Source organism: Sarcophilus harrisii, chromosome 1, assembly GCF_902635505.1.
Source record: "Sarcophilus harrisii chromosome 1, mSarHar1.11, whole genome shotgun sequence".
Lineage (NCBI taxonomy): Eukaryota > Metazoa > Chordata > Mammalia > Dasyuromorphia > Dasyuridae > Sarcophilus > Sarcophilus harrisii.
The window spans coordinates 88,382,208-88,409,708 of NC_045426.1; the positions used below are offsets into that span (position 1 = coordinate 88,382,208).

Below are 27,501 nucleotides of genomic sequence, written 5' to 3' on the forward strand. Positions count from 1 at the left end.
GGACCGTGTGCAAAATAAAAATGACAATGGAGCAGGACAGCAACAATTGGAAGAATGAGGAAAGGCTTGTTGAAGATGGCACTGCCTGGACCTTGAAGGAGAGAGGACTTCCAGAAAAGGAAGGCCTAGGGGACCGTGGAGGCAGGATATGGGGAGCTGTCAACAAGGAAAGGCAAGGATAGCTGAGCTGCATCATAAATAGTGGGAGAAAGTAGCACTGTGCAATTATCTGGAGAGGGAGAAGCTAGAGCAAGAAGGAGCTATAGTAAGATAATATGGCATATTATCCTAAGGGGAAAAAAAGGGAACAAAAAAGTTCCCGATCAATAAGCCAGGCTTTTAAGATTTCACAGCTATTTGGAAAACAGATTGGAGAAGGGAGAGGTCTAAGGAAGGAAACAATACCTTTAAAGTGGAGAGTAGGGTATAGAAAGGAGAAATAGTGTAATAGAATCAAGATATGGGGACTAATCGGATTTGCAGGGATAGAAAATGAAAAGATGATTAGGTTGCAGACCTTTATGACTAGAAGAATAGTGGTGAGAAATGTAAAGATATGAACAAGCTAGGAGAGTTGGTTTAAGGGAAAAAATAATGGATTTGATTTTGAACCAAGCCAAGCTTTACATGCCTCTCTAGAAGAATCCACATGTAAATCTGAAATGAAGCTAGAGATAATGGACTCAAGTTTGAAAGATGGGGGCTGAATATGTAGGTTTGGGAATTAACTGCATAAAGATGACATTTTAATTTCATTGAAAAAAAAAATCAGGCCTTCCATCCATACAAAGCTCCCTCTATTCTCAATTTCACATTTCAAATAATTTCAAAATTGTCCCTCATTTATTCATCCTTTGCTCAAGGTTCATCATACAGCCTCTCTCCTTGATTCTATTCCCTCCTTTCTCCATTATTTTGTCTTTTGGCCAATTCTGATCCTTGATTTTCCATCTTTAGTCTTTATTGATGCTTACAAACACGCCCTAATCCTACCCCTAAAAAATGTTCATTTGAACCCGTGTCCTCAAACTATCATGCCAAACTGTTAGAACCAAGTTCATTATTTCCTACTCCTTAACCTCTTGCTATTTGGTTTTCACTTGAAATACTATTCCCTGCCAAGGCCACTAGTGGCCTTTATGATCAAACCTAGTGGCCTTTTCTTCTCCTCAATCTCTGTCGCTCTACAGGCCTGACCACCTGGGTTGTCCCCTTTCATATACTTATCTGGGTTTTCATGGTGTTGCTTTTTCATAGCCAATTCTTACCTGCCTGGCCTCTCCTGGGTTCTTCTGAAGGCTCAGCAGTATGGATGACTTGAGGCTGCCCTGGGGCATCTTTCTGCACTTTCCTGGCAAAGCGGAATGGTTTGCCATTTCCTCACTTCACCTCATTTTTATGAAAAAACATTAGGAAAGGGCCAAAAATGTACAGGTAATGCTAGACTAATCTTTTTCCCTTATTCTAGACATCACATTACTAACAAGTTCAAGGAAACGAGAATAGATTTGGAACTGGCTAAATGGTTGTGTTCCACTTGACTATCTTCATGGTCAAACGAACATTGTTGTTAGGAAGGACCTTGATGGGAGTGGTCAGTCAGGCAACCAGGATGAAGGGTGTCCAGTTTGCACTGTATATTCTTAGGTGAAAGGACTGAGGCTCTTTGGCCTAAATATGAGAAGCTTTGGGAGGTTCTTCAACTATCTAAATGGCTGTAGCACTCATTCTGCATGGGTGAAAATTATAGAGATATAAAGTTAGACATACTGCCAAAAAAAAAAAATCCTTCCTGATAGCAGTTGCTCCCCCAAAGTGACCAAAAGCTCTGCCAAGTTGGAGGTAAAGTGGCTCATGGTGTTTTTGTGATCTCATTTCTGAAATTTCAAAGGTCAGAGGTAAGCTGTGGAATGGTTTAGTTCACTAGAACGCATGGTTTGCTATTTAGCATGTTAAGAAAGTGACTAATCTGTCCATACTGTTTGAGAGATCTCATCTCAAGACCTATACCTAAGAAAGGCAAAGCAAAGAAGGGCCAAAATATTGAGAATAGCATTGTGGTAGCAAGTAACCGGAAACAAAATTAGATGTCTTTTGACTGGGAAGACTAAATGATAATGCAACTGTGATAGGAAATTTCAAAAATGAACAGAGATGCATTGGGACTTTTAAATGGACCAAAGCCAAGTGAACCAAGCAGAACCAGGAAAACATAGCCCATGAATACACAACAGTATATATGAAAGAACATAGGCCCAGAGTAAAGCGGGTAGTTAAGGGACCAAATTCAGCATGTAAATGAGAAAGGACAACTGCTCTATTCTTTGTAGAATAGGGGTCTAGGGCACTGAATGTGCTGTTCTTTGGTCTGAGGTAAAGGGGGAAGAGAAATGTATCTGAAGTGAAGGTAAAAACAAAAGCTATGAAGAAAAATAGATGCTTAACCTGTGGTGAATGTTCTTGCTAATAGTACCTCTCACGAGCAGGTTATCAAGGAAATCTAAATTTACCAATGTAGGTGGTGGTTCTAAGAAATGCCTGAAAATTAAGGGTAAGGAAGAAATGTGGCAGTCTTTATTAATTCAGAACATAAGCATGCCCCACTAACTTATTAACATTGTGTTAAGGAAAAAGGACTGTGAAGTTAATACTTAGAAACATTGATATGGGCTTGGCCAAAATCACCCAAGAGTCATATTATTATTAATCAGCACTACCAAATGACCATAGTAAATGAAATAGTCTGTGAAAGCATGCTCAAAATAGAAAGTAAAACCAGCTCTGGGAGTTTATTTTTCCATGTGATATTAAACACCTCCAAGGCCTTTTTCTTATAGCAATGATTAGGAAAGAAAAATATGCTAGGTACCTGGGGGCACCAATGAGAGTAGTGATCCATCATCACTGAAAAGGCATTTGTGACATAGCACACATGGATGTAGTCTCAAATGATTTCAGTTTTAATGCCACTCTGATATTTCTTTAGTTTTCTCCTGTTAAGTAACTTAGATCACATGACTTTCAACTCCAGATCCTATGGGGGTAAAGCTAGAGGGCTAGAAAGGTAGCTCTCAGGTTGAATCTGGCTTTCTTTTAGTTCAACAACTGGAAATAATGCTACTACCTGCCCCCTGAATACCTCAAGTTGGAAGAAAACTCAGACACCAGGGCCATTTAGTTAAACTTTCATTTTACAGATAAGGAAACTGAGGCTTGCCCAGAGTCACATTATAGAGCACAAGATTCAAATGTTCTTTCATTGTGTCATGCATTTGAGTTGACATGACTATCACCGAGAGCTTTGAATTCTGTGCAAAAACTATACAAAGTCAAGGCTTCAACATCACCAAAAAGGTCAAGAGACTTTAATGGAGAAAATCACTTGTGGCCACCCATTGTTAGCAGCCTAGATTTGAGGGGTGGGGTGGTGGGGGTGGTGGTCTTGCTTAATCATTTCTGTATAGTAGTCAGCAACTCACTCAGTATTAAAGGTACCGAAAAACCCCATGAAATAGTTCAGAGATTTTATTCTAATAGCTTTAATTACAGTGCTTGTTTGTCGAAATGAAAACTGAAAACAAGTATACAAAACAGTTGATTACTAATTGTGTATTGAAAGCAGTAAGAGTTTCCACAACACCAAACAAACCAGTTCTGAGTTTTACCCGATAAAGTTTAACAGCTCCAGCTTCTTCAGTGTTTATCAAAATACAAAAGAAAAAAAAAAAAAAAAAAAAGTAAAGATCTTTTTTTCAGATGGCAAATCTGACCCTTGTAGTAATGAGGGGTAGTAAAGGACATTTCACACATATACAGATAGGGGGATTATTCCAAAATGGGACCGAATACTTCTAGAATGGAATGACTCCCCAAGCTCTCATGCTCAATTTATTTTCTTTCAAAATCTAGACACCATAGAGAAATTGACTGTGTTTTTAGACTATCTCCAGCCAAGCTTTGGGGCTAACGTAGGCTGTGCTTTCTGTGGAAAGGTTTCAAACAGAAGCACCACACACTTGACCAAAGTAAAAGGTTAGTTTTTTGTTGTCCAAATATGTCAGAAAGCTCTTTTCAATATTAATAACCAGTCATCATTGTGTCCTTACTAGAAGTTATTCAAGTGTGATGGAGAACTAATCACAGACTGACCTGAACTGCAGGGAGGGGGAAAAAATCTAGTTATAAATGGTTTATGATCGAAGGTCTAATGCTCTCAATGTGCAGCCTGCTCTGAACCACAACCTCAAAAAGCTTTTTTTTCCTAATTAAGTATCCATGTGAGCACAAATACAAGCACAAACTCTATGAAATACATAAAGATCCAAAGACATAGCATTACATGGATCTCTATTTTAACCATGCAAAATTGATCACTTGTTTGATTTTTATCATAATTTCTCAAGTTTCAAAAGAGAAACTGCAGACAATTACAATGGTCTGGTATTCAAGTTGTTACTGCAAAACCTACACTAAGCATATTTCTCTGTTCTGTGTGTTCAAGTGTTTTACTTGTCTTTTTTTATTTTTTTACTATTTAAAAAAATACACTGAGTTCAGGTTAAAAACCAACCACCAAAATGGATCTTAACACAGATCTCACAAGCCAGTAGAAGTAGCATTCGGCTCTGCTGCTGCACGTTAACCCCCAGCAACCCAAGTGTCAATGTGCTTAAAATCCCTTCCCAGTACTAAACGGTGAGTTGATTTTTTTTTTTTTTTTACAATAAAAAAAGCTGAGTAATATTGCATAGGAGTGCCAGAAACTGCCCCATTGGAAACAAAAACTATTTACATTAAATAAGAAACCTGCTTTCAGGCCTGTATTTGCCACATTTACAGCATGGTGCAATACATACTGTGACAAGGGGTAGGAAAAAAACAGCTTCCGGCACTCAATACCACAAAGTAGCACAGTTTGCCACATGAGAGTAAAGCGAAGGGCGAATAGGAGGAAATAAGAGGGAGAGAAGGAAAGAGGGAGGAGGAACTTTTGTTGTTTCATTTCTGGTTTCGGAGCTGATTGGACAACCAGTCCAGTCCTTCATAGAGCCCATCCCCACTAGTGGCACAGGTGGCTTGGATGTACCAGTTTCTGTGACGAAGAGAATGCAGTCCAAGTTTATCTGTGATTTCAGCTGCATTCATAGCATTGGGAAGATCCTGGCAAAATAAATAAATAAATAAATAAATAAAAACAAAGATGAAAAAGGCGGGGGTGGGGGGTGTGTAAGTGGTTTCCAGGATGAAATGACACAAGCCATGTGAACTCAAAAGAGCCCAAATCTTTTGTTATGTAGGCAAGACTACTCTGGACCAGGTTCCCCACATCCACCAACCCCCCAAAGAGATCATTGCTATTCTTAGATCTGGTACCTTCTCTACAGTCTCCCATGGCAACCTATCTGTGGTTAAACTTTCTAGTGAACTCCATTAACAGAATCCAAGTCTCTCCTACTAACCAACCCTTAATTTTCTTCCCTAGATTACCTCTGACTGTACATACCCCAGCCCTGATCTCTTTCCAGAACTAATTTTTTTTACTAGCTCCACCTTGCTTTATTTCTTTTTCAATAACCAAATATTTATTTGCCTTTCTACCTTCCCCAACTTAAATAAAAATCTACAAATATGCCTGGTCCAGCAAAATAAATTCCTACTATGTCTATTCTGTGTCCTGAAATCTACCAGTCAACAGACAGACAACTTGGATTATCGTCAGTCTTTCTGAATTAAGGCTGGTCATTACGGTGATTGTTTGTCTTTGCAAATTTCAATGTTTATTTTTGTGAAATTGTTGTTTTTGTATGAGTTTTCTCCTGGTTCTGCTCACTTCACCCTTCACCAATTGTTTTCATGTTCCTTCAATTGTTTGGGGGAGAAATACCTCCTTTTCTGAATTCAGAGAACTGCCCGTTTGCTCCCTGCTTTCCCTAAATTTGTATTGTTTCCCTTTAACTAAATGGGCCTTTGTTTTTAATGCATAAACCTGTATTCGAAGTCTAGACATAAGCTGAGGAGATCTGGTCCCACTATGGAAGGTAACTGGCATGTACTGCTAAATAAAATGATATGGGTGGAAGATCAGACCCTTCGTTGCTTCAGGCACTTCATCTCTCACCCACAATAGGTGGCAATGCTCTTTACTACTCTCTCCCAACATACGAGCCTAGAATGGTATCCAGTACTCTTGGTATAGTTAAAATTTACTGCAAATGGACAATATCATTGGCCCTGTGCTCTGGTTGTGACTCAGCTATTACCCTACTCTATAACTAAAGTATATTACTTCCTTTTTTAGGCTCTCTGTTTCTTCCACTATAAAATAACATGGATATAATTGATGCTTTTAAATGTCCTTTCCAGTTCTGACAATTTATGTTTCTGTGACACGTAAGCAACGAATATCAATTCCCACACTTTCTGCTCACCCACAAAACAAACTAAGGAAGGCTAACATTTCTGGACATTCCTCAATATATACCTGTTTATTAGCAAACACTAATAAGACAGCATCTCTAAGCTCATCCTCTGCCAACATTCTCATCAGTTCTTCTCGGGCTTCATTCACTCGTTCTCTGTCATTGCTGTCAACCACAAAAATCAGTCCTGCAAAATAAGGAAGTAGTATTTCAGGAAAGTTGTAAGACACATTCTTAAAGTTTAGTCAGTTTGTCTTAAGATACCTTGATCTAACTGTCCTAAAAATACTAACTGGTATAGCTGAAAGGTCAGGGTAAATGAAGTATTTATTGATACATCATTATAGGAAACTCTTGAAAAAACTTCTGGCACTACCAGAATGCTACTGATCTGAAGGGAAAAAAAGAATTTATCAGTCACCAAAAGCTTTTCACTCATGACTTCCTAACAAATCAAATGTTTTCCTATTCCTATAACTTCCAGTTATATGCTTTATTAGTGTTATGGATGCAGCTTCTTTTCAATGTACAGCGTGAAGAACTGGAGTGAACTGGACAACCTGGTTTCAAGCCTGCATTGCTCAACATTGGGCAAACCAGTTCATCTCCTGGAGGATGGATTTCTTGATCTATAAAATGGATAGTATTTGCACTACCTAACTAATAAGACTTTGTGGGAAAACACTTTATAAGTCTCAAAGTGTTCAACAAAATTTAACTATTAGCCATTAGCATGAAGAGCAGAGGTCTATAGCTTTGTTTCTCTTAGCATCTAACACAACCCCAACACAATCAATTGACTCTTGGGAGAATGTTGAAAGAATCGATCTACAACTTACCCTGTGTGTTCTGGAAATAATGGCGCCATAGAGGTCTGATCTTGTCCTGGCCACCTACATCCCACACTGTGAAGCTAATGTTTTTGTATTCTACAGTTTCTACGTTGAAACCTGCAAAAAGTTAAAGGCAACAATGATTTTATAATACAAACCATTAGTCTATAATGTCTTTATAAGACCTTAAGTTCCAAAGGAAAAATTTAGTGATAGAATGTAGAATCATTATAAACTGATACCTTGAAAATAACTAATAGTACCAAAAAAGCATTAATTAAAAGAGCTTCACAATTACTCAACTTGTTATTTTCCTGTTCTTTAAGGAAAAAACATGAACTAGTACAGTACAGGATATAAAGTCAGGCTGAGGCAGAAAGCTTCAGGACAAGTCTGGCCTTGATCCACATTGACTGTGCTACCCTGGACAAGTCACTCATTCCATTAGTGCCCCAGGCAATCTCAATATTTTTAGGAAGGTTGTTTTATCTCCACTAGAGGTGGAAAGGTTTAAGGTCCCTATAAAAATGAAATCACAGATATGGACTCAAAGAAAAAAACACTAAATTAGCTCATGCAGAATTACCTGAAATTTCTAGATGTGTAGCCAAATTTGGGGTATTTACAGTTAGAACTGGAGTGTGTCCTGACTGAATACATTTCATAGATATAACAAATATTTTTATAAAACAATAATTCTGTTTATTAAATACCAGCATTGTCACTGATCACCTATTGAGTATTGCCACCTTCCTGGTTTCATCCTTATTCTCTCTCAGCCTTCATATTTAATCTATTGCTAATGCCCTTTGATTTTAATTAATATTTCTTGTAGATGTGCCCCCAGCCCCCCACCCTTTCTCCTCTCTGATGTCACCACTAATGTGGTATACCTCAGGACTAAATATTGCAGTTGACTCCTTGGTGAGTCCTCCATATCTCTTCCCACTTTAGTTCATTCTCCACTTAGCTGCCAAAGCTTTTTTTTTTTTTAAAGTGCAAACCCATACGTTTTTCTCCTCCCCCCCCCCCCAACTCCATAAACTCCAGTGTCTCCATATCACCTTCAGGATGCAAATATAAAATCCTGTTTAGTGTTCAAAGCTCTTCATAATCCTGCCCCTTTCTACCTTTCCATTTTTTTACATCTGCCAATTTCTTCTCGACCAATATGCAGTTCCTCACACAAGATAACTCCATCTCTGGACTCAAGGGATTTTCACAGCAATCCCCTCCCCACCTCACAGCAATCCCCTCCCCACTTTAGGTCTCAGCTAAAATCTCACCTTCCAAAAGAAGCCCTGCCTGATACTATTCAGTTATTTTCTTCCAACCTGCTCTATATGTAGTTTGTTTACACATAGTTGTTTCCACGTTATCTCCACCAATAGAGTTCCTGGCTAAGTTAGCACTTGCTACAGTGCTGCAAACAAAAAGCCACCTAATAAATGCCTTTTGACTGACATGGCTCCAAATTGATTTATGATTATTACCACATCTGTAACTATGAACTTTTGTAGGAATAAAGTTAAATATATGAATAAAGGTCCTTTTTGGATTCTTTTTCAGGGGAAATTGAACAAAATTTAACCATCATTCCGCATTCCAAAACACTAACCCAACATTTTTGAATAGTTAACAGACTATAATTTATATAGTCCATAACTATATGGAGTTCTGCTAAGGATTGCTTGGGAAAAAACAAAACAAAACTGGATTCTGCATTAAGAACTGTAGGAAAGATAATATTAACAATCTTTCCTATCTATTTCATCACATCAGAGCTGAGGGAGAAAACTTCCCCTTGGCATTCCTAACAGTATTGACCTAAGAAATGGAGACTTGGTGGGCCTCTCCAGGGAAATGACCTAACGAGGGAAGAATATGGCCTAAGAATGTATTATCAAGTTATTACGGTAATTTCTGCACTCCTCGCTTCTTTTTTGGTCCTTTCCTGTTCTTCCTTAAAAATTTTCTTTCCTCTTGTACCCCTCACTTGTTCCCAAAAAACTGGAAGCCTTTTTTTGGGTTGTTTTTTTTTTTTTTTTTTAAAGAATTCCCCTTTCTTTAAAAAAAAAACTCAGAGCAGCATCTTTAACTTTGTAGAAAAAAAGAAATTGCTGGAAAGGATAATGTATGATCTTGGTTCTCCAGTTACAAAGCTTCTTGGGGACCTGCAAATACTCAGTTGCTCAAAATTATTGAGGACCTTTTCAATTTCTCTTAAAACTCCTGTCTTTTCAGCAAAGCTTCCAACCATACTGCTCAATTTTCTATTTAGGTGATGCTAATTGCTTCTCACCTATAGTGGGAATAGTAGTTACTATTTCACCCAGCTTCAGTTTGTATAAAATAGTTGTTTTTCCTGCAGCATCCAGACCAACCATTAGAATCCGCATTTCTTTTTTGCCAAAGAGCCCTTTGAAGAGGTTAGCAAATATATTCCCCATGTTCCAAGTATGATGTGTTGAACGTTGGCAAAAGAAACCTGCAAAGATTAAAAAAAAAAGTTTTAAAACCATGCCCATCTATTACATAAAGAAGGCCAAATATGTATCAAAAGAAAGCAAAAGGAGGTGAGAAGCGAGGCAGAAAACTAAGAAAAATAAAACAGGATAACGCTTATAGAATGACATTCCTCTAACAATAAACAAGTATGTAACAACTACTAAGACTTCATAAATATTCTCAAACCAAACATTTTGTTTACGTAAGAACCCATTAAAAAGTATTTATTTAAGAATCCATTAAAAAGTACTGAAGCATTTATTTAGATTAATCGAGACAAGGGTCAAAGCTCCAGTTCTGCTACTTTCTGCCTGTGTGACTTTGGGGAATCACCTTAGTTTCCTCATCTGCAAAACAAGAACTTAGCTAAGTGAGATGATCTCAAGTCCTTTTCCAATTGTATATTTATCAATTTCTGTTCCCCCACTTTACAAATGAGTAAATTGACACTCAGTCTAGGAAAATGGAGCAGAAACAGAACTCAAGTTTTCTACACCCCCAAATCCACTGTTCTTTCTCCTCTATCATATCATTCTCAACACATGTAATTGATTTTAAGATTCAATTTGGCCAAACATGCATTTTTTGAGAGAAAAACATGAAAATATTGTACATTAAGAAAAAAAAAAGCATAACTACTATTATCCCCATTTCATAGATCAAAAGCTGATGCAAAGATTAAATGACTTAACCAAAATTAAACAATAGTTAAAAAACCCAACACAAAAGCTCCCAAATTTCAAATTTATTTTCCCCAATTTCTCCACTGATTTCTGAATTGCAGCATGGGATAGTGGAAAAATAAGTTTGATTTTAGTCACAACACCTAGGTATGAATCCCAGTTCTGCTACTGATTAACTCTATGACCTTGAACAAAAGTAATTGGGTCTCTCTGGCCTTTAGCTCCTTGCTTATTATAAAATAAGAATGTGGATGATAAATGGCACGAGCTCATTTCCAACTCTTGATCTATAGTTTATGATTAAACATAAGGATTTCAATTCCAAACCCAAAATCTAACAAACTAGAAATAAAGCCTTAAACATGTCCAAAAGAGAATCTTCTGTCACTCACTACTAGTTGACACAGAATGGAATCCCATTGTCTATCATTGAGGAAACAGAAGCCTCTATAGGCTCAAGTTTCTGGGGATTTAAGTAACAGCTCAAATGACTTGGTCAGTATGAACTTAGCTTTTTGTTTTTTAATCATACACCAAACAGATGATCTGTATTTATTGGTAAATGTCTACATACCCTAAAATTAAAGATTGGAAAAGAATTGTCTAAATATTCTACCTCCAATGTATGGTTATTCCAGCATTAACCAGGACTGGATTAGGCTCTAAAAATGATATGTACCAGGATCCCATGAAACTTTATCTTTCTTGTGTTACACACACACACACACACACACACACACACACACACACACACACACACACACACCCAAATAAATTATAATCCTTCCAATCTTTGATTATACGGCCAAATAATTTTTTTTTTAAACTTATACAGTAGTTTTTGTTTTAGGCGCAATTGGAGGTCAAGTTACTTGTTCAGAATCACACAGCTAGGACTTAAGTGTCTGAGGTTGGGTTTAAACTTGTATGATGTTGCTTTTTAAAGAGAATTTTCAGACCTGTTAAATATCTGAGAACAATATACTCTGGCTGGCTAAGAATAAAAAAATAGACAAGCATTCAATTCAACAGAAGTACTAAGTTTTACTTGTAAAAAAAAGTTTTACTGTAATAGAAAGCACTGTTAGAAACACTCTCAGAGGTGACAACCATTTCTAGAAAAACGTACACACAAATCTGCTTAAAAATTTTCAGTGCCCTCCCCCCCATACCCTCAGGTATGACCCAAAGAGTCCCCTCCTCAACCTTTAAGAGTTTTCAGCATGTTGACTTTTTGAAAACTTATTGTCACAACAAAAAGCTCAGCTTCATTAAAAAGCCAGAAACACAGGGAAATTGATTATTACTTTAGTTATCAGAGTTGAAACACCTCCCTAACAGAAAACAAATGTATTGTTTTATTTAAAAAATAAAGCAAAACTGTAAAGGGTGGGGTGGGCAGATGCTAAGATTTCCTTCTAAGATGGTATTGTGAATATAAGATTCTTTCCCCTCAGTATTCATTCTTAAGCTTTCATCCTAGTTTTTTCATTTCTCTCCCTCAAACAAATCAATGGCCTATTTCATGCAAGACCAGTAGTGGTTAAACACAAGATGGAAATGTCTAAGACCCATGTAAATGCTGAATGCTGGACAGATATGCAAAGGCATTAAGACCCAACAAGAATTACAAAGGTGAGAAGCTACTTCTGGCTCAAATCTATACTTGATGATATGGACCAACTTTCAAATTTTCCTCTTTTCTCTTTTCTAAAGAATTCATCTTTCCCCAATTGTGTATTAATTCTTTGGAATCATCTCATCATCCTGCAAAATTGCATCAGCCTTAGTACACACACCTCAGCAATACCCTATGCCCTGAGGACTGAAGGGCAGTGAAGAGCTTTTCAACAAACCTCCACTGAAGTACAGCTCCCAAGGCCAACCATGACTTCCTTTCCAGACAGGCTATGTATATATATATAGTCTTTTGCATGTCTCCATTCTACCCTAGCCAAGTCTATTTGTCCAATTACGCCTATCTCCGGTGCAGATTTAGTACACTGCCTGGCATATAATTTAATAAATGTCTATTGACTGACTGGAAAAACATGACTGTTTCATATTTCTCACGATAACATAACATTTCTCAATATCTCTCCTCCTCCCCCCAATTCCTAGGATTTACTGTTCTACATAATACCCCACTGAGGCCAAATTGTTTATGCTTGGATGCATCAGTTTTGCTTGTTAAACAAGAACACTCCTTGCCAAGTCAAATACAGTCTACACTGGCTTGGCAAGTTTCAATTTTAGTGAAAGGTATCATTAAACTCCAGATACTCTTATGGGTCCCCCTCAGATTTCACCTAAGTGGCATATCATGAAGCTGGAGCACAAACTCATCATTTTGAGGTATCTTCTAGTCCTCAATTTCTTCCATTTCAGTTCTGAATAACATGTACTTTCCCAAAAGTTGGTGGTTAAGAATTTAATGCTTCTAAGAGTTTCCTTTTTTGGAGACATAGGCAATATTCCTAAGTGTAAAGTTATTAAAATTGTCCACCTATTTCTTCACCTTGTCCCAAATTGAAGATATATTCTTATGTTGACTAGTAATGACAAAAATCTCATGTTGCCCAGGTTTTTGCTACAGTTTATAATCTTCATGGAAATTATAGCATCATATCTAAAATGTTATCTAAACTCTTTTTTTTAAACTTTAGTACGCCTTTTCACTACCAGCACCAAATAATATTTTATCCATTTAGAAGGGAAATTCTATGACATCTTCCTAACAGTAGGGGGGATGTATTTTTTCCCCCAGGAAAATAATTCCCAGTACTATTCATGGCACATAATTTTTTTCCCTTTAGGTCAGCTAATGCAACATATTTTATTAGGGGGAAAAAAAGTATTCTTCAGACTGACTCTGTCTTAGGATACTTCCCAGGTTCTTGCAGGCTTGGGCTTGTTTTTTGACGCTTAGCCCAGATGCTGTTATTTCATATTCTCCTTCATCATGATCAGATCTACACTGCTGTGGAAACCGGTACTTCTAGTTCAATTTAATCTTCCTATATATTAGTCAGGAGAGGAAACTCTGATTTTCCAAAGAGCCCCTCCCACCACCTGGACATCTGCTGCCAGGAATCAAATGAAATTCCCTGGCAAAAGAGAATGGCTAAGTCACAGAAATGGCAGATTTGTGCAAAGTAATTACTGTTTTTACAAGGGCCAAAAGTTTCATATTGGGCAAGTTAACAGAAGAAAATAGAAAATTTCCTTTTTGAGCAAAAACAGGGCTTGTTTATGACTAGGGAATCCTTTTGGGAGAAATAAATTACAAGACAACTGAAAGGGTGAAGATGCCATGAGAGTAGGTAAAATGCAATGGGAATGTTTAAATTAGAGGTCACTATGTGGGGATATTGTAGGAAAAGCACTTTGCAGGTTATAAAGCCTCTACCACCCACCAAATTATCTTCTCAAACGTTCCAATGTAGAAGAATAAGGAGGGTAGATTTAAGTAATGTAGTAGACTGGGCTGACCTCAAAGTCAAAAAGGCCTCATTTTTAATCCTCCCTCAAAAACTCACTAGCTGTGTGACCCTGGCCAAATCCTTTTGACACCTCTTCACCCAGAAAGGTCCCTTTACTTCTGGACCTCACAGTGGAATTACCTTTCCAGGTCTAGTCCCTCCCTTTTAATTCGGGAAGGCCCAGGACAGCCATGATCTTCATTCCTCTCCATCTTGCCCTGAGCACTTCTGGGTTTTCTCTACAATGGTTCTGTGGTAATTTCATTCCCTTCCAGTCCTTTGTTCCCCATTAGATTGTAAGCTCCTTAAAAGCAGAGATTGTCTTCCTACTTGTATTTTTATTCTCAGTGCCTATAGTAGGCCCTAAATACTTGTTTGACTTCACTCTGTCTTAGTTCTTTCATCTGTAAAATGAGGATAACGGTATCTCCTTCTACACAGAATTACTGAGGATAAAATAAGAATAACCATGAAAATACTTTGCAAACCTTAAAGCACAACATTAACTGTTGTCGATAAGAATTATTTATTCTACTTGGTTCAAAGGGGAAGAACTAGGAACAATTCATGGAAATTGAAAAAAAGCAGATTCAGTCAAGGTGAAAAGGAAAAACTTCTTAACAATTAAAGCTAACTTTGAGTCTTTGTTGCTTAACTGGTAAATACATGCTGCAGATAATATAGAAGGAATTCTTAGCCAGCTATAGATTAGATTAGATTAAGGTAATAACTCATGGTCCAAATAATTGGTTTTCACAAATAGCACCAGTGTTTCCCTCCCCCCCCCCCTTTAATTTATGTTTAGTCCATGGAAAATTTTAAGTATTTCAAATAATCTGACTTTTGGGAGAGATAAGTTTGTTGAGGCTACATAGCCTTCCTGGGTTAAGTCTTAATGCTATCTTTTGTAGAGGCTTCATCTGAATAGATGAAATCTGACTAAACTGGTTTAATTGCTAGAAAAAAAATTCTTGTGTCCTAAATAAACTTTTGACCTGTACCTGTAACCATTTGTGTAATTGTATCCTTTCTCTGAACAAATACTAAAACAGTTTTGTAAAAAAGAGTTATGGAATGAAAGACAAAGATGCTTCCATTTCTTCATCTGCTTACCAAAATCCTCAAAGACACTAGTATTTCTGGCTATATTATATCGATTAATCTAGCTTTAAGCAAACCCAACAAAGAAGAAATTCTGAACATACATACCACCATATATACATAACACGCAAAATCCTATGACAAATGAAATTCTATCACAGGCAAAACCCTAGCCCAAGTCCATTAATTGCTTCCTTTCACACTGTGGCCAAAATTTTTCACCCATCTGAAAATGGAGTCTGAAATTCTAGAGTTGACTCCTATGGCCCAACAATTACTAGTTGAAAGACTATGAAAAAATCACTTCTAGTCTTTGAGACTCCATTTCTTCATTGTTTTAAGATCAGAAGGAAAAGCTGTAGAATACAGTACAAAGAGTTCTTGGAAAGGGCTTTGTGAACTGTAAAATGCTACACAAATACTGCAACTGGTTTTTATGGAATTGTCATAAATCAAATATTATTACTACAATTTAGACAGAGTGGCATACCAGAGTATGTTTACATATCCAAATCAATTAGAATGCCAAATAAATGGGAAAACCAAAGCTTTTAAATAGATTTGTGGTTTTGTATTTTCATCTCCCCCCTTCCTTTTTTTTAAACAATTAGTTATTTTTAAAATTATATTTGGAATTTGTTCATTTGAGAATAGATAGCAATGTTGCAAGTGCTCAAATATGATGACTAGCCCAAGTAAAACATAAAAAAAAAAAACACCACTCCCCAAAAGCTGAAAAAAAATCTGACTAGATTAAGCAGTTAATATCAAACAAAATTAAACAATTACCCCATTAAAGATGCTACAACAGTAACACCACCTATTATCCCAAATCCATTCTGATTCTAATTATCATTCCAGATACTAATTGTCTATTAAGGTAGCACTCCCCCTTCTCCCTCCCAAAACAGGAGAATTTCCTTTACAAAAGTCATATTTGATTTCTCATTGTAACACAAAAGTATGATTCTCAAAGGCAGTCAAGAGTTTAAAGCTGGCAAACTCTACCAAGCTCAAAGCTTGATCAAGACTGAACTTGCTGTAGAAGGCCAATCCATCCAGGTATGGAGCGAGGTTCATTACCATCACTATAGACACTGAGTGATTCATGTTTTGGTGAGATCAATCCACAATGCAAACAATTTTAAATGGCCTTCAAACCTCTATAGGCAACTTCTAGTCCTAGTGGAGTGGTAGAATAACTGAAGAAATAAGGCCAGAAGTAAAGGTCCTAACATCAAGGTTAAATTTGTCTCTGCAACTTCTACCGGTTACTTTGGTTCAGCCCTCTGAACCAAATGAACAAATAAAATTTTGCTTTCACATAACCTTTCAAAGTTACTTGGAGATAGCTGTGGGATGATACTTTCCCCCTCTTTTCTCTAGGTTAAATAGATTGAAGCTGTTGTAGGTTTTACATAATAGCTCCTCATCTTTAGTCTTTTAGTTTGATGCTAATTTTAATTTTTTATACTAATTAGTCTAAATTATTATTATTATTATTTTGCTGAGGCAATTGGGGTTAAGTGACTTGCCTAGGATCACTTAGGCTAGGAAATGTTGTGCCTGAGGCCAGATTTGAACTCAGATCCTCCTGACTTCAGGGCCAGTGCTCTATCCACATGTCATCTAACTGCCCTTCTAATTCTTTATGGTTATCACCAGTCTGACTCTGATATAACAGTAATAAGTTTGGAGGCAATATCTGATGCTCACTATGTACTGTTCTTCATAATCCAGGAGCTTTCAATGAAAGCCTGAGTTGATAATTTATGAAATTATGAAAAGGGAATAGACACACCCAGTTCTTTGGGTACTCGACAAAAAAGACATGACTGACTGGTAGTGGGGAATGGAACTATAATTATATTTTAATAAAGACAAAGGTTTCGGGGGCAAAAAAGAAAAGTACAGAAATACAGAAACAAGTAATGAGATGGGTATAGAGGCAGAGGGACATAGGGACAAGAGGTGGGGGACAAGAGGTGGGGAACAAGAGGCAGAGAACCATGTAACTACGGATTAAAAATGGGAGCACTAAGCAGTATAGATTCAATGGGGATGGAATAAGGCTAGGGAGAAGGAGCAGAAATTAGAGATCTCATTTTCATAGGGTTTTGGAGGGGAAAAGACTAATAATTCCTCTCTGGGTCATGTTGGGGGTTAGTTCATCAACATATTCAAATCATCTCAAAGCAACCAGGGAAGCTTTCAACTTAACCTCTCCATATCATCTCAAAATTGTTAATATCTTTTGATCTTCTGTAGATGTCTGAAAAATGAGATTTATATATCATAGAATCAAAAATCTTGATAGCAATGACAAGATATCTTATGATTCCACATACATTACCAGGTGAATTTTTGATGATGATATAATTTGTAAATTAAGCTCTCCTTCAATCTTTGTTCCCCTTTGTAATCTATTGCCTCTTCAATCTAGCTATACTTGTGGTGGGGTGAGGTGTTATGGTAGTCAGGGGAGACAAGACACAAATTTAATACACACAGCTCTCAGCTGGAAAGTATTTTAGATGCCACCTATTTATTTTTAAGGGGAAAAAAAATGAACTTTTCATTTTCTAGTGAGGAAGATAAAGTTGATGCCCACAATCAGTAAAAGTTTTGAATCCAGGTTTCCTGACTGCAAACTTAGCACTCTTCTCACTGTCCCTCATTACTAAAGTTGTAGTTCATTTGGGACAGATGCTTTCCTATCTCTTATCTTAGATTAACTCCCTATTAGCCATTATTTGCTCTGCCTTTCCAGTCCAAAAAGAAATTTTTTGGCAGAGCAGAGAGAAGAAAATACTGAGGAATGACTAATTTTTCCAGTCTCACTATCAGCTATCATCATTCCTTTCCACTACAAACATCTTATCTTTGAGCTTTCTTTTCCTTTAATATAACATAAAAACAAAAGAAAAAGAAACATCAGTCTGCTTTTTATTATCCTTAAATTTCCTCACCAACTCGGCCTACCCAGGAGATGAGGGATCCTACTATTGTTCTTATAGAATTGTGCAAAGCTTTTGTATCATTCAGTTTTAGCCCTTGTTTCCATCTTCTGTATATGCATTTATAAAAAATTATTTCCTAATCCTCCTTGTCTAATTACTTCTGTAGAATTTTAGTACACACTCCCTTTGAAATCTGCTCTCTCAGGACTATTTTCTTGATGTTTGTTAAGTTCATAATAAAAATACATTAAAAAAAGAAACTATATTTCTAGGACACCAAGAAGCTAAGATCCTTGTCAGTGATCATACAATGTCAGAAATGGAACCTTAATAGGAGTCTTTCTAACTTGGAGGTCATTCATTATACTGAGTTGGTTGATTTTTTTAGTCAATCATTTATAGGATGCAAAGGGCTCACAAATGATAGACATTATCAAATAAAGAACTGATGGAATCAGAATGCAGATAAAAAAAAAAATCTGCTCTCCCAAAATCTAGGGTATATGTCAGATGATGCTGACCAAAACTCTCCTCTACTAAAATCTAAAATGGAATGGTCACTTCTCAAAGCTCACATCATTTCTACCCCTGCAAGTCATTCTTTTTTGGATGGTGTAAATTAGGGGTCCTCAAACTATGGCCCATGGGCCAGATGCGACAGCTGAGGAAGATTATCCCCTTCACCCAGGGCTATGAAGTTTCTTTATTTAAAGGCCCACAAAACAAAGTTTTTGTTTTTACTATAGTCCGGCCCTCCAACAGTCTGAGGGACAGTGAACTGGCCCCCTATTTAAAAAGTTTGTGGACTCCTGGTGTAAATTATGTCGAAAACGGGATGTCTTTTTTGAAAAAGAAAATTATCTTGAAGACAAATCAAGAAATTATCAGTTGCTCTGCTTTTGGCAGAGAGAGTTAATCAAGTGCTCCCAAAATTGAAGTCTCCTATTGCTACAATATTATGCTTTTGTGCGTAATACTCAATTTCCTCGCTCTGATCCGTCCAGGCAGTTTGTAGTATACTGCAAATTCAATACTGCTTCCCCTGATCTTTCACCCAAATGGCTGCTCCCTTTTATTAATATTTTATTTATACAATACTATTCCATCCCTACACCTTCCCTTTTTATCAGGTTTTTTTTGACTGAGGTATAGTTTCTTGAATTCAGATATGGGTTTTAGCCCAAGTCTCAATAATATTTATAAAATAACATTTGCACAATGCTCTTAGCTCATCTTTCTTAATTCATTCTTTGTGTACATTTGCATGGAGAAATTGAAGGGTTTTTATTACTGACTCCTTTTTAAAAATTCTGTCTCTAGGGGCAGGGCAGCTAAGGTGGGGCAGTAGAATGAACACTAGGTCTTGGAATCAGAAGGACCTGAATTCAAACCCAGCCTTAAAACATTCAAAACTTATTGTGTAAACCTGGACAAAAGTTCCTTAAGCTCAATTGCCTTCCCTTCAAAAAAAATTTTGTCTCTGGTGAACTCCTGGATGTATGTTCACTACTGTTCTTGCTATGTTGTGGCCACTGTACAATAACGAAGGTGGATTTATATTAGCAGTTTCTTCCTCTATGTATTCCTAGTAGAAATGGCACTTACTAAGCAGAGAGAGAAAACCTGTTCTGATTTTGAGGGATCATGTCACAATTTATTTCAAGGAAAGCAAGATTAAAAAAAATAATAAAATAATAATAATAATAATGGAAGTGGTGATAGAAATCACAAATGATATTGATGTTCCTAAAAAGTGAAGAAAATAACTAGGGACCCAGATCCAATGTCTTATCTTTAGATGGAAGTATGAGAAAGAAACAAGCATTTTCTTTATAAATGACATTCAACTGACTGAAAATCACAAAACACAAAATCCCAGCATTGATTACAATCAAGCATTTGATCCAGAACAAAAATACTTCTTTCAGACATATACTTAAGATCATAAAATATTCCTTGACAGATGCAACCAGAGATTACACTGTTCAATGATTCTTTTAAAATAGTCCAAATGAATAGTCTATAAAAATACTGAGACACCACCATCAGAGGTCAACTTTTTCAAGGCTCAAATTAAGAGGGAATTTCCTATTGATACTGAGGGTTCTCTGGAAGTTTCTGCTAGTGAATGCCAAATGCATTAAGCCATCACACGAGTTCTTCAATTCAGAAGAGAACAGCGCTAACAATCTCCACAAGAAAAAAGAAACTAAATGGATTTTTAAATGCCTATTATCTAGATTAGGGCTTCCTTAAACTTCTCCCACCTATAACCCCTTTTCACCTAAGAAATTTTTACTTGATCACAAGTATATTGGTATATAAAATAGGTCTACAAATCAAATATTTACTGATAAATCCTAATTTTGTAACCCCCTTATTCAGAGACTCCAGATGGCGTTGCAACCCCTGGTTTAAAAGAAGCTGAGGTCTAGATGCAGTTAGACGATCAGCCCTTTGAATTATAGTACATCAATATATGTATTTGGGAAATGGAAAAATAGTTGGGCACAAAATTGAAAATGAAGAAAAGAGCGAGGTATACATAGTTATATATAGTTAGAATACTACTTATAATCACAAGCTCTTTACCCCAAGCAAAAAGCTCCCATTTTAAAAATAAACATTCTCCTGGCAATACTCTATGATGACACATCTCATAACACCACAAACTCCATGGAATTCAAATTGCATGTCACCCAACAATGGAAAAGCAAGCTGGATAAGGCATTTTAGAGGCTCTAATCTATCTTTACATACTTATTATCACAGTACCTCCTTTCACACATGCTGTATACAGTACTACTGGCTGATCCTTAAATTAAACCTGACATCTGCCTTTCAAGCAGATCACACCCCTCATTCAAATCTCTCCTCAGGTGGTACTTTTAATCTTTCCAAATTATTCTCCTCTTCCTCAAATATCCCTCTGCTGGGTCTTTACTTTGCCCTCAATATTCCTGATTTTGTATCAGCCTTATCAATATACAAACTACAAGTTTTTCCAAATCATGGAATATACACTCCTGAAGAGGTTAACATTAACCCCACACCATGCTTTACACATAGCAGGTGCTTAGTGTTTGTTAAAATAAGTAATCAGTAATACAAGTATAACTTGAAAATTATAATAAACTGATAATCAGCATGACTAAGGGGCAAAGTGAAAAAGAATATTGGACTAAAACTTCCTAGGCTAATGCCTTGTCTTTAACACTAGTTTTATATGACATTAGCCGCATAAATTCTCAAAGCTTCACTTTTCCCATCTACAAAATGAGTGATATTTCACAAAATTGTTATGAGAATCAAGTGAGGGCAATATGTAAAGCATTTATCTGTATATCAAGCAATACAGAAATGTTAGCTGCTAGACCCACACATGGTAGACGTTTTGATGTTCAATGTATTCAAAACCAATTGTGGTCCTATATTATAGATAGCAAATACATAGCTGAAAAAACAAAACTCACTCACAACAGTAATAACACACACACATACTTCTCAATACATGGGACCACTATGAAGGAAAAATTTAGACAATGAAAAAAAAGTTCCAATTTGTGGATTTAGTTCCATATAAAATATCAACATGGTATTTCATAAAATTGTATGAAAACAAATTGTACAAAACCAAAGGATGAACTGATAAATTTGTCAAAGATAACTTATATTTCCAGATTTTAAATTATGAGAGGGCAGTAATCAAAACAATCTGGCACTAGGCATATATTAAAATCAGAACACCACAAAGAAAACATAACCTAGAAACACCAATATACATACATATAAATGTTTAATTAATTAATTAACGAGTCTGTAACTCATTAATATAAACAATGAGGAAAGCAGCTGTCATTCAATTAAATGCTTCTGGAAAGACAATATAGAGAAAAACAAAGTTATATCTATACTCACAATAAACACACCAAATTCCAAAGAACTAAATTAAAGGAAAAGCATCATTTACTTATATCAAGTGGAAAGGATAAAAACAATTCTTTATCAGGGACCTGTATGTGCAAGAATGTTTGTGGCAGTTCTTTTTGTAGTGGCCAGAAACTGGAAACTGAGTGGATGTCCATCAATTAGAGAATGGCTGAATAAATTGTGGTATATGAATGTTATGGAATATTATTGTTCTGTAAGAAATGACCAACAGGATGATTTCAGAAGGACTCGGAGAGACTTACACGAACTGATCTTGAGTGAAATAAGCAGGACCAGGAGATCGTTATATACTTCAACAACAATACTATATGATGATCGATTCTAATGGATGTGGCTCTCTTCAACATGAATTGAATCAGTTAAACCCAGCGAAAGAACTCAGGGAAATAAGTGTAACCACTACATAGAATTCCCAATCCCTCTATTTTTGTCCACCTGCATTTTTTATTTCTTCACAGGTTAATTGTACACTATTTCAAAGTCCGATTCTTCTTGTGCAGCAAAATAACTGTATGGACATGTGTGGATATGGATATGGATATACTTTAACATATTTAACTTGTATTGGTCTACCTGCCATCTGGGAGAGGGAGTGGGGGGAAAGAAAAATTGGAACAAAAGGTTTTGCAATTGTGAATGCTGAAAAATTACCCATGCATATATCTTGTAAATAAAAAGCTATTAAAAAAAAATTCTTTATCAAAGCAATGATTAAAATTATTTGGAACAAAATGACTGGTTTGGTTTTATAAGGAAAAAATGCACAAAAACTAAAACAAAAGGCAACTTACTTGTGGTTCTTGGTTCTTTTAGAAGGCTATGTGGAAATACAGAAATCACAAAAACCATAGGCCCTATCTATGACTCAGTAATTCCATTAATGGGAATAAATATATTTCTAGAAAGTAATTAAAGGAAAACAACAAAGTTGATTATAGAAAAATATTTAAAGCAAAGTAACCCAGCATTTGAAGAATAGCTAAAGACTTATCAATGTAGTAGAGTCCTATTTTTGTGATTTTCAGACTGCCCAGAAACATGGAAAGATTTATAGGAAGAAGTATTCACATGGATTTCAACTATAGGGGAAAAATTTAAATATATTTAGGTCTATACAAACATAAAATAATTTATACTAACAGAGGTTAAGGTTTACCTTTACATGAAGCTGATATCAATGCCTATATGCTTAAGCATACTTTTTGCTGTCAAACTGATTAAGCAAATGATGACAAAGCTGGAGTTGGCTTATCATTCCAAAAAAAATGTAGACAACCTTTTCGAGGACTTGGGCTGAAAAAGGGAAGAGAAAAATAGGGCAATTGCATGAAAAGATAGGACAAACTGAAGTTTTTTCAAAGATGAAAATTTGAGCATTTTTGAAGGCAATGGAGAACTAAAAGATTGGGAAAGAATGGAGACCTCAAGAATTTTGTCAATCATTGATAAAAGTTCCCAATAGAATGAAGGACAAAACTCTTTTGTATGTCACCTAGGACCTACATACGTTTGTGTAGATTGAGGCTGATCCATTAATCAACACTCTGGAATTAGTCAAACAATATCAAATCCATTTAACTACACACTATCACTTAAGTTTTTCAAAAACATGTTTTATTGATGTCCTTTTCTATCTTAAATATGTAAATTACTACATCACTATATATTTAATTGTTTTGTACTATATATTATAGCATATAATGTATATTTATATAATAGATAAATAAAATTAATAAGGATATACAATATCCATTGGGTCCTTTTCTCAACCTAAAAGTACCCTCCTTTGTAACAAATCACAGCTAAACAAAACTAACCAATAGTACGCACACACGCACACACACACACACACACACCTGTGTGTGCCTCACATTCAAATGACACCCTCTTTCCCATAATTCTTCCATGCTGTCCCCAATGATGCTATACTTAAGATTCATAAACACTAGGTATACTATGGATACAAGATCCAGCAATCTTGTCAGAAATAGAAAAATGACTCACAACAAATCTGGGATTTATTTAATACATTCCCTATAGAATTGTCCCAGAATGAAGTCTACTGGTCTTTGATTTATATAATCTAATTCTACCCTTTGCCTCAAAAATTTTAACTTCCCGAAACTTTTCAAAATTTCTGTAAGATTCTATAAAGACCACAAATGGTGGTTCTGTATCTTGGTATATTATTTTCCCAAACCGTGAGATGTGAAGTAATTTAAAATTTGCTGGGTGCATGCAACTCTAATTGCTATTCTTTGGCTCTAATTCCTTCAATGTTCTTTATCTTCCAGACAAAAGATTATTCTTAAGATAAAAACAAAACAATTGACAAATAATGCCACCTAATTTATTTTCTTACTTTGAACAATTAAAAAAACAAAACAAAACCATCCTGTTAAGACTTAGCATTTTTCAGTAGTGATAGCTCAGGCAGTGCCTTAATCTCCCCCAAGCTAATTTCAAGCATAAGCCATTTTTGTATTCTTTGATTTAAAAGAACTGTTTCCATTTTTATAAAAATTTTTTTAAAAATCTGAGCACTTGGGAAAGCTTCCTGCTAAGTCACAAAAGTAATATTAAAGTTTAACATTTCTTCCTCTTTGGGTTCACTAATCTTCTAATCCCTCATATTTTCTCTTATTTTCAGGCAATAAATTAACTATCTTTCCCTCAAATGTTTCAAAATCTATTCTAAAACTTAAGTGAAGACTCTTTAGGATACTAGCCATTCTGAGATCACTTTCCTCCTACAAGTTTTTGTTATTTATGCTCATATGTTCTCTCCACTCTCTCACCCCTCCCCCGAAACACACACACACACACACACATACACACACACGCGAACATTCCTAAGGTAGCAATTTTACTTTTAGTTCCTTAAAGCATGTCAATGGATCATTAACAAATTCACAAAGGCTTTCAGGCACTTTGCTACATTTAACAGTGGAAACCTTCTGTCATATTATGGAAAACTGTTCGATGGAATTTCCATAAAGATTTGAAAGCTATCTCAATTTATTTCCTAAATTTATAGGAACACTGCATAGGATCATTTGATCATTATTCCCTCTCCCATTCCTCTATGTGACCATGCCTGTCTTGTCTTCCAAGCACAAAAGGAGATCAAACTTAGGGCTCAAACTCAGCTGTTCTAATTTTCCCATATTTTTTCTTACCATATTATATCAAGCAACACTTTATTTACCTAAAAACTATTTTCTTCGGCTTCAAATGAAATCCCAAAAGTTTTATTCTGTTTCCTGTTCAAGTTCACCCTAACCACACCCTTTTATAACATTAATGAATTTTTATTTTCCTTCAGAGAAGCTGGCAAACATTTAACAGCACAACACAAATCTGAACTGACAAAAGGAAGTGAAAATGCTACTTCCAGCAGAAAACACCAAGTCAAGTCATGAACAAGAGCACCTAAGTTTAAAAGCTTTATGTTTTTTTCCTCTTTTTAAGTAAAGCACTGTACAGAACGTCAAGATCCCAACCAAATTTTAAAAACATACCGTATTTACAACATCAAAAGTATGCTTAAAAAAAAAAAAAACCAGACCCGAGAAATAACTGTTTCTCAAATACATTGTATTCGGATTCATCTTAGCTACTATTAAAATAGGCAAGCAAAGATTGAGCTCCTAGAATTTCAGAAAATATTCAAGTTTAAGATGTAACCCAAAGTTATTTTTGATCAGCTACTGTGATGCCCGCGCTAGCACCCCAGATACCTCAGAATCAGCCCGAGTCAGGATAAGCAAAAGTCCTTAGGTCTTTATTCTTGGTCTTAGTAGCAGGATTGAACAGAATCTCCACAACCACCTTCTCTGTCTACCACCAAAGAGTGACTCTGGCTAGTCTTACTCCACCCCCCTAGTCCCTCCTACATCCTTTGTATACACCAATCATTGAGCCAGCATGGATAGTGGAAAGGACCATTTTCTAAGCATATGCCCATAAAGTATTGTCCAATCGATAGTAAGCCTCAAGTGGTTGGCAGTCCTGACTCTCAGTGCATCCACTCAATAGTTTCAGCCCTCTACAAGCTACCCATTCCAAACACTCCACATAATTCTACAAAGAGAGTTTTGAGTCTTAACCTCTCAAAGTTGACAAGCAAGTAAAAACCAGTCATTTATGAAACTATTCTAATACACCACCTGTTTATAAAATTCTAAAAGTTAAAAAAAAAAAAAAAAAAACTGTGAGGGGGGGGAGAGGATCAGATATGTGATTTTGTAGGCAAAGAAAATTCCCAATAGGAAAATTCCCTTTCCCAAAGCCTGGGGCAACAAGGTTTTAAAAGATCTATCCAGGGTCACAAAGCCAATACCACAAGAAGCGACTATGGTGTGAGTGGGAGAGATTGTGACTATAAAAAGTGTCTCAGGATAAACCCAAAAATTACAAGATCAACTTAAGAAACTTTTTAAACACAAATCTTTGAGGCAACTTCATTTAACATGTTACTATTTGGTGCCATTCTCCAAATAGGGAATATTGCCAATTCTGTATAAAATGATGATATACATGCAGAGATGCAATGTGATTCTTTTTATTGCCAACACAACCTTCCTCAGGTTTGCTTTCTCTGGGATTATAAAATAAATTTTTTTTTCAAGGTTTAGATGAATTTCTATCAAAAGTTGGAATTATCTACCAAGGTTATGCCACTTAAAAAAACATCCCTTTAACAAAACAAGCCCAAAAATATTTGTACTTTCTCATTTTTACAAACACAGGAGGGAGTGAAGAGGAAGTATTTTTCTTCAACCTAAAGGAAGAGAAAAAACGCCAAACAATAAATCCATTGCTAAGAAACAGAGAAGATGGAACCTGGGAAAACAGGACATCATTTCGGTCTCTCTATCCCCTGAACAAGACTGCAAAGGCTACTGACGAGGTTGTCTGACTGGGCCAACAATAGCTGAAATGACTAATTTTGACGTGCAACCTTTGGGAGACCCTATTTCTTTCTCTATAGCTTTTCAATGTCGAGTTTACATCACCAATACCCATACAAAAGTATTAAATTATCCTCATCATTTCGGCATAGTATTTAACCCACAAGTTCTATGAAGAATGAATGATGCCTTTTCAGCATATGCCCATCAATGGGCTTCAGTTTTCTCATCTATAAGGGAGGAAGAGATGACACTCTGGAAAGCAAATCAGAAACAATTCCCTATATACACTAAATAGTGAATACACTGACTTAGCAACATCACTACATGTCACACACTCTGAGGATATGAGAGTCAGGGAGAAAAGATCCTATGTACTTTCTTTTGCAAAGAACTGGAAATAAAATCAGTGCTTCTCATTATTAAATTATAAAAAGGGATGGATTCAAAGAACCTGGGAAGACTTATATAAACTTTGGATTCTAAACTCCTTGAAGCAAGCATTAATTATCTCTTCTTCAGTTTCCATTTTCAGCACTTAGCACCTGGTACAAATCCAGGATGAAATGAATGGGACCAGGAGAACAATTTACACAAAAACTGTAATAATGTGAAAAACAAATAATTTTGGAAAATTTAAGATCTTTTAGC

The 27,501-nt window shown here is 36.1% G+C and overlaps 1 protein-coding gene across 3 annotated transcripts in view; it reads right to left on the reverse strand.

The window, feature by feature from the left end:
- Window positions 1-3,350: 3,350 nt before the first annotated feature.
- Window positions 3,351-27,501, reverse strand: part of ARF1 (ADP ribosylation factor 1) — a 30,094-nt gene continuing 5,943 nt past the window's right edge. For 2 of the 3 annotated variants that reach the window (XM_031960350.1, XM_031960353.1), the window contains exons 2-5: window positions 9,555-9,740; window positions 7,259-7,369; window positions 6,482-6,606; window positions 3,351-5,160 (exon numbers count right to left, since the gene is read on the reverse strand). In XM_031960350.1, coding sequence (XP_031816210.1) covers window positions 4,999-5,160; window positions 6,482-6,606; window positions 7,259-7,369; window positions 9,555-9,702 — 546 coding nt within the window. In that variant the 5' untranslated portion in view covers window positions 9,703-9,740 and the 3' untranslated portion in view covers window positions 3,351-4,998. Of the gene's footprint in view, window positions 5,161-6,481; window positions 6,607-7,258; window positions 7,370-9,554; window positions 9,741-23,093; window positions 23,231-27,501 lie in introns of all 3 variants that reach the window. The other variant, XM_031960360.1, reaches the window with a different exon arrangement.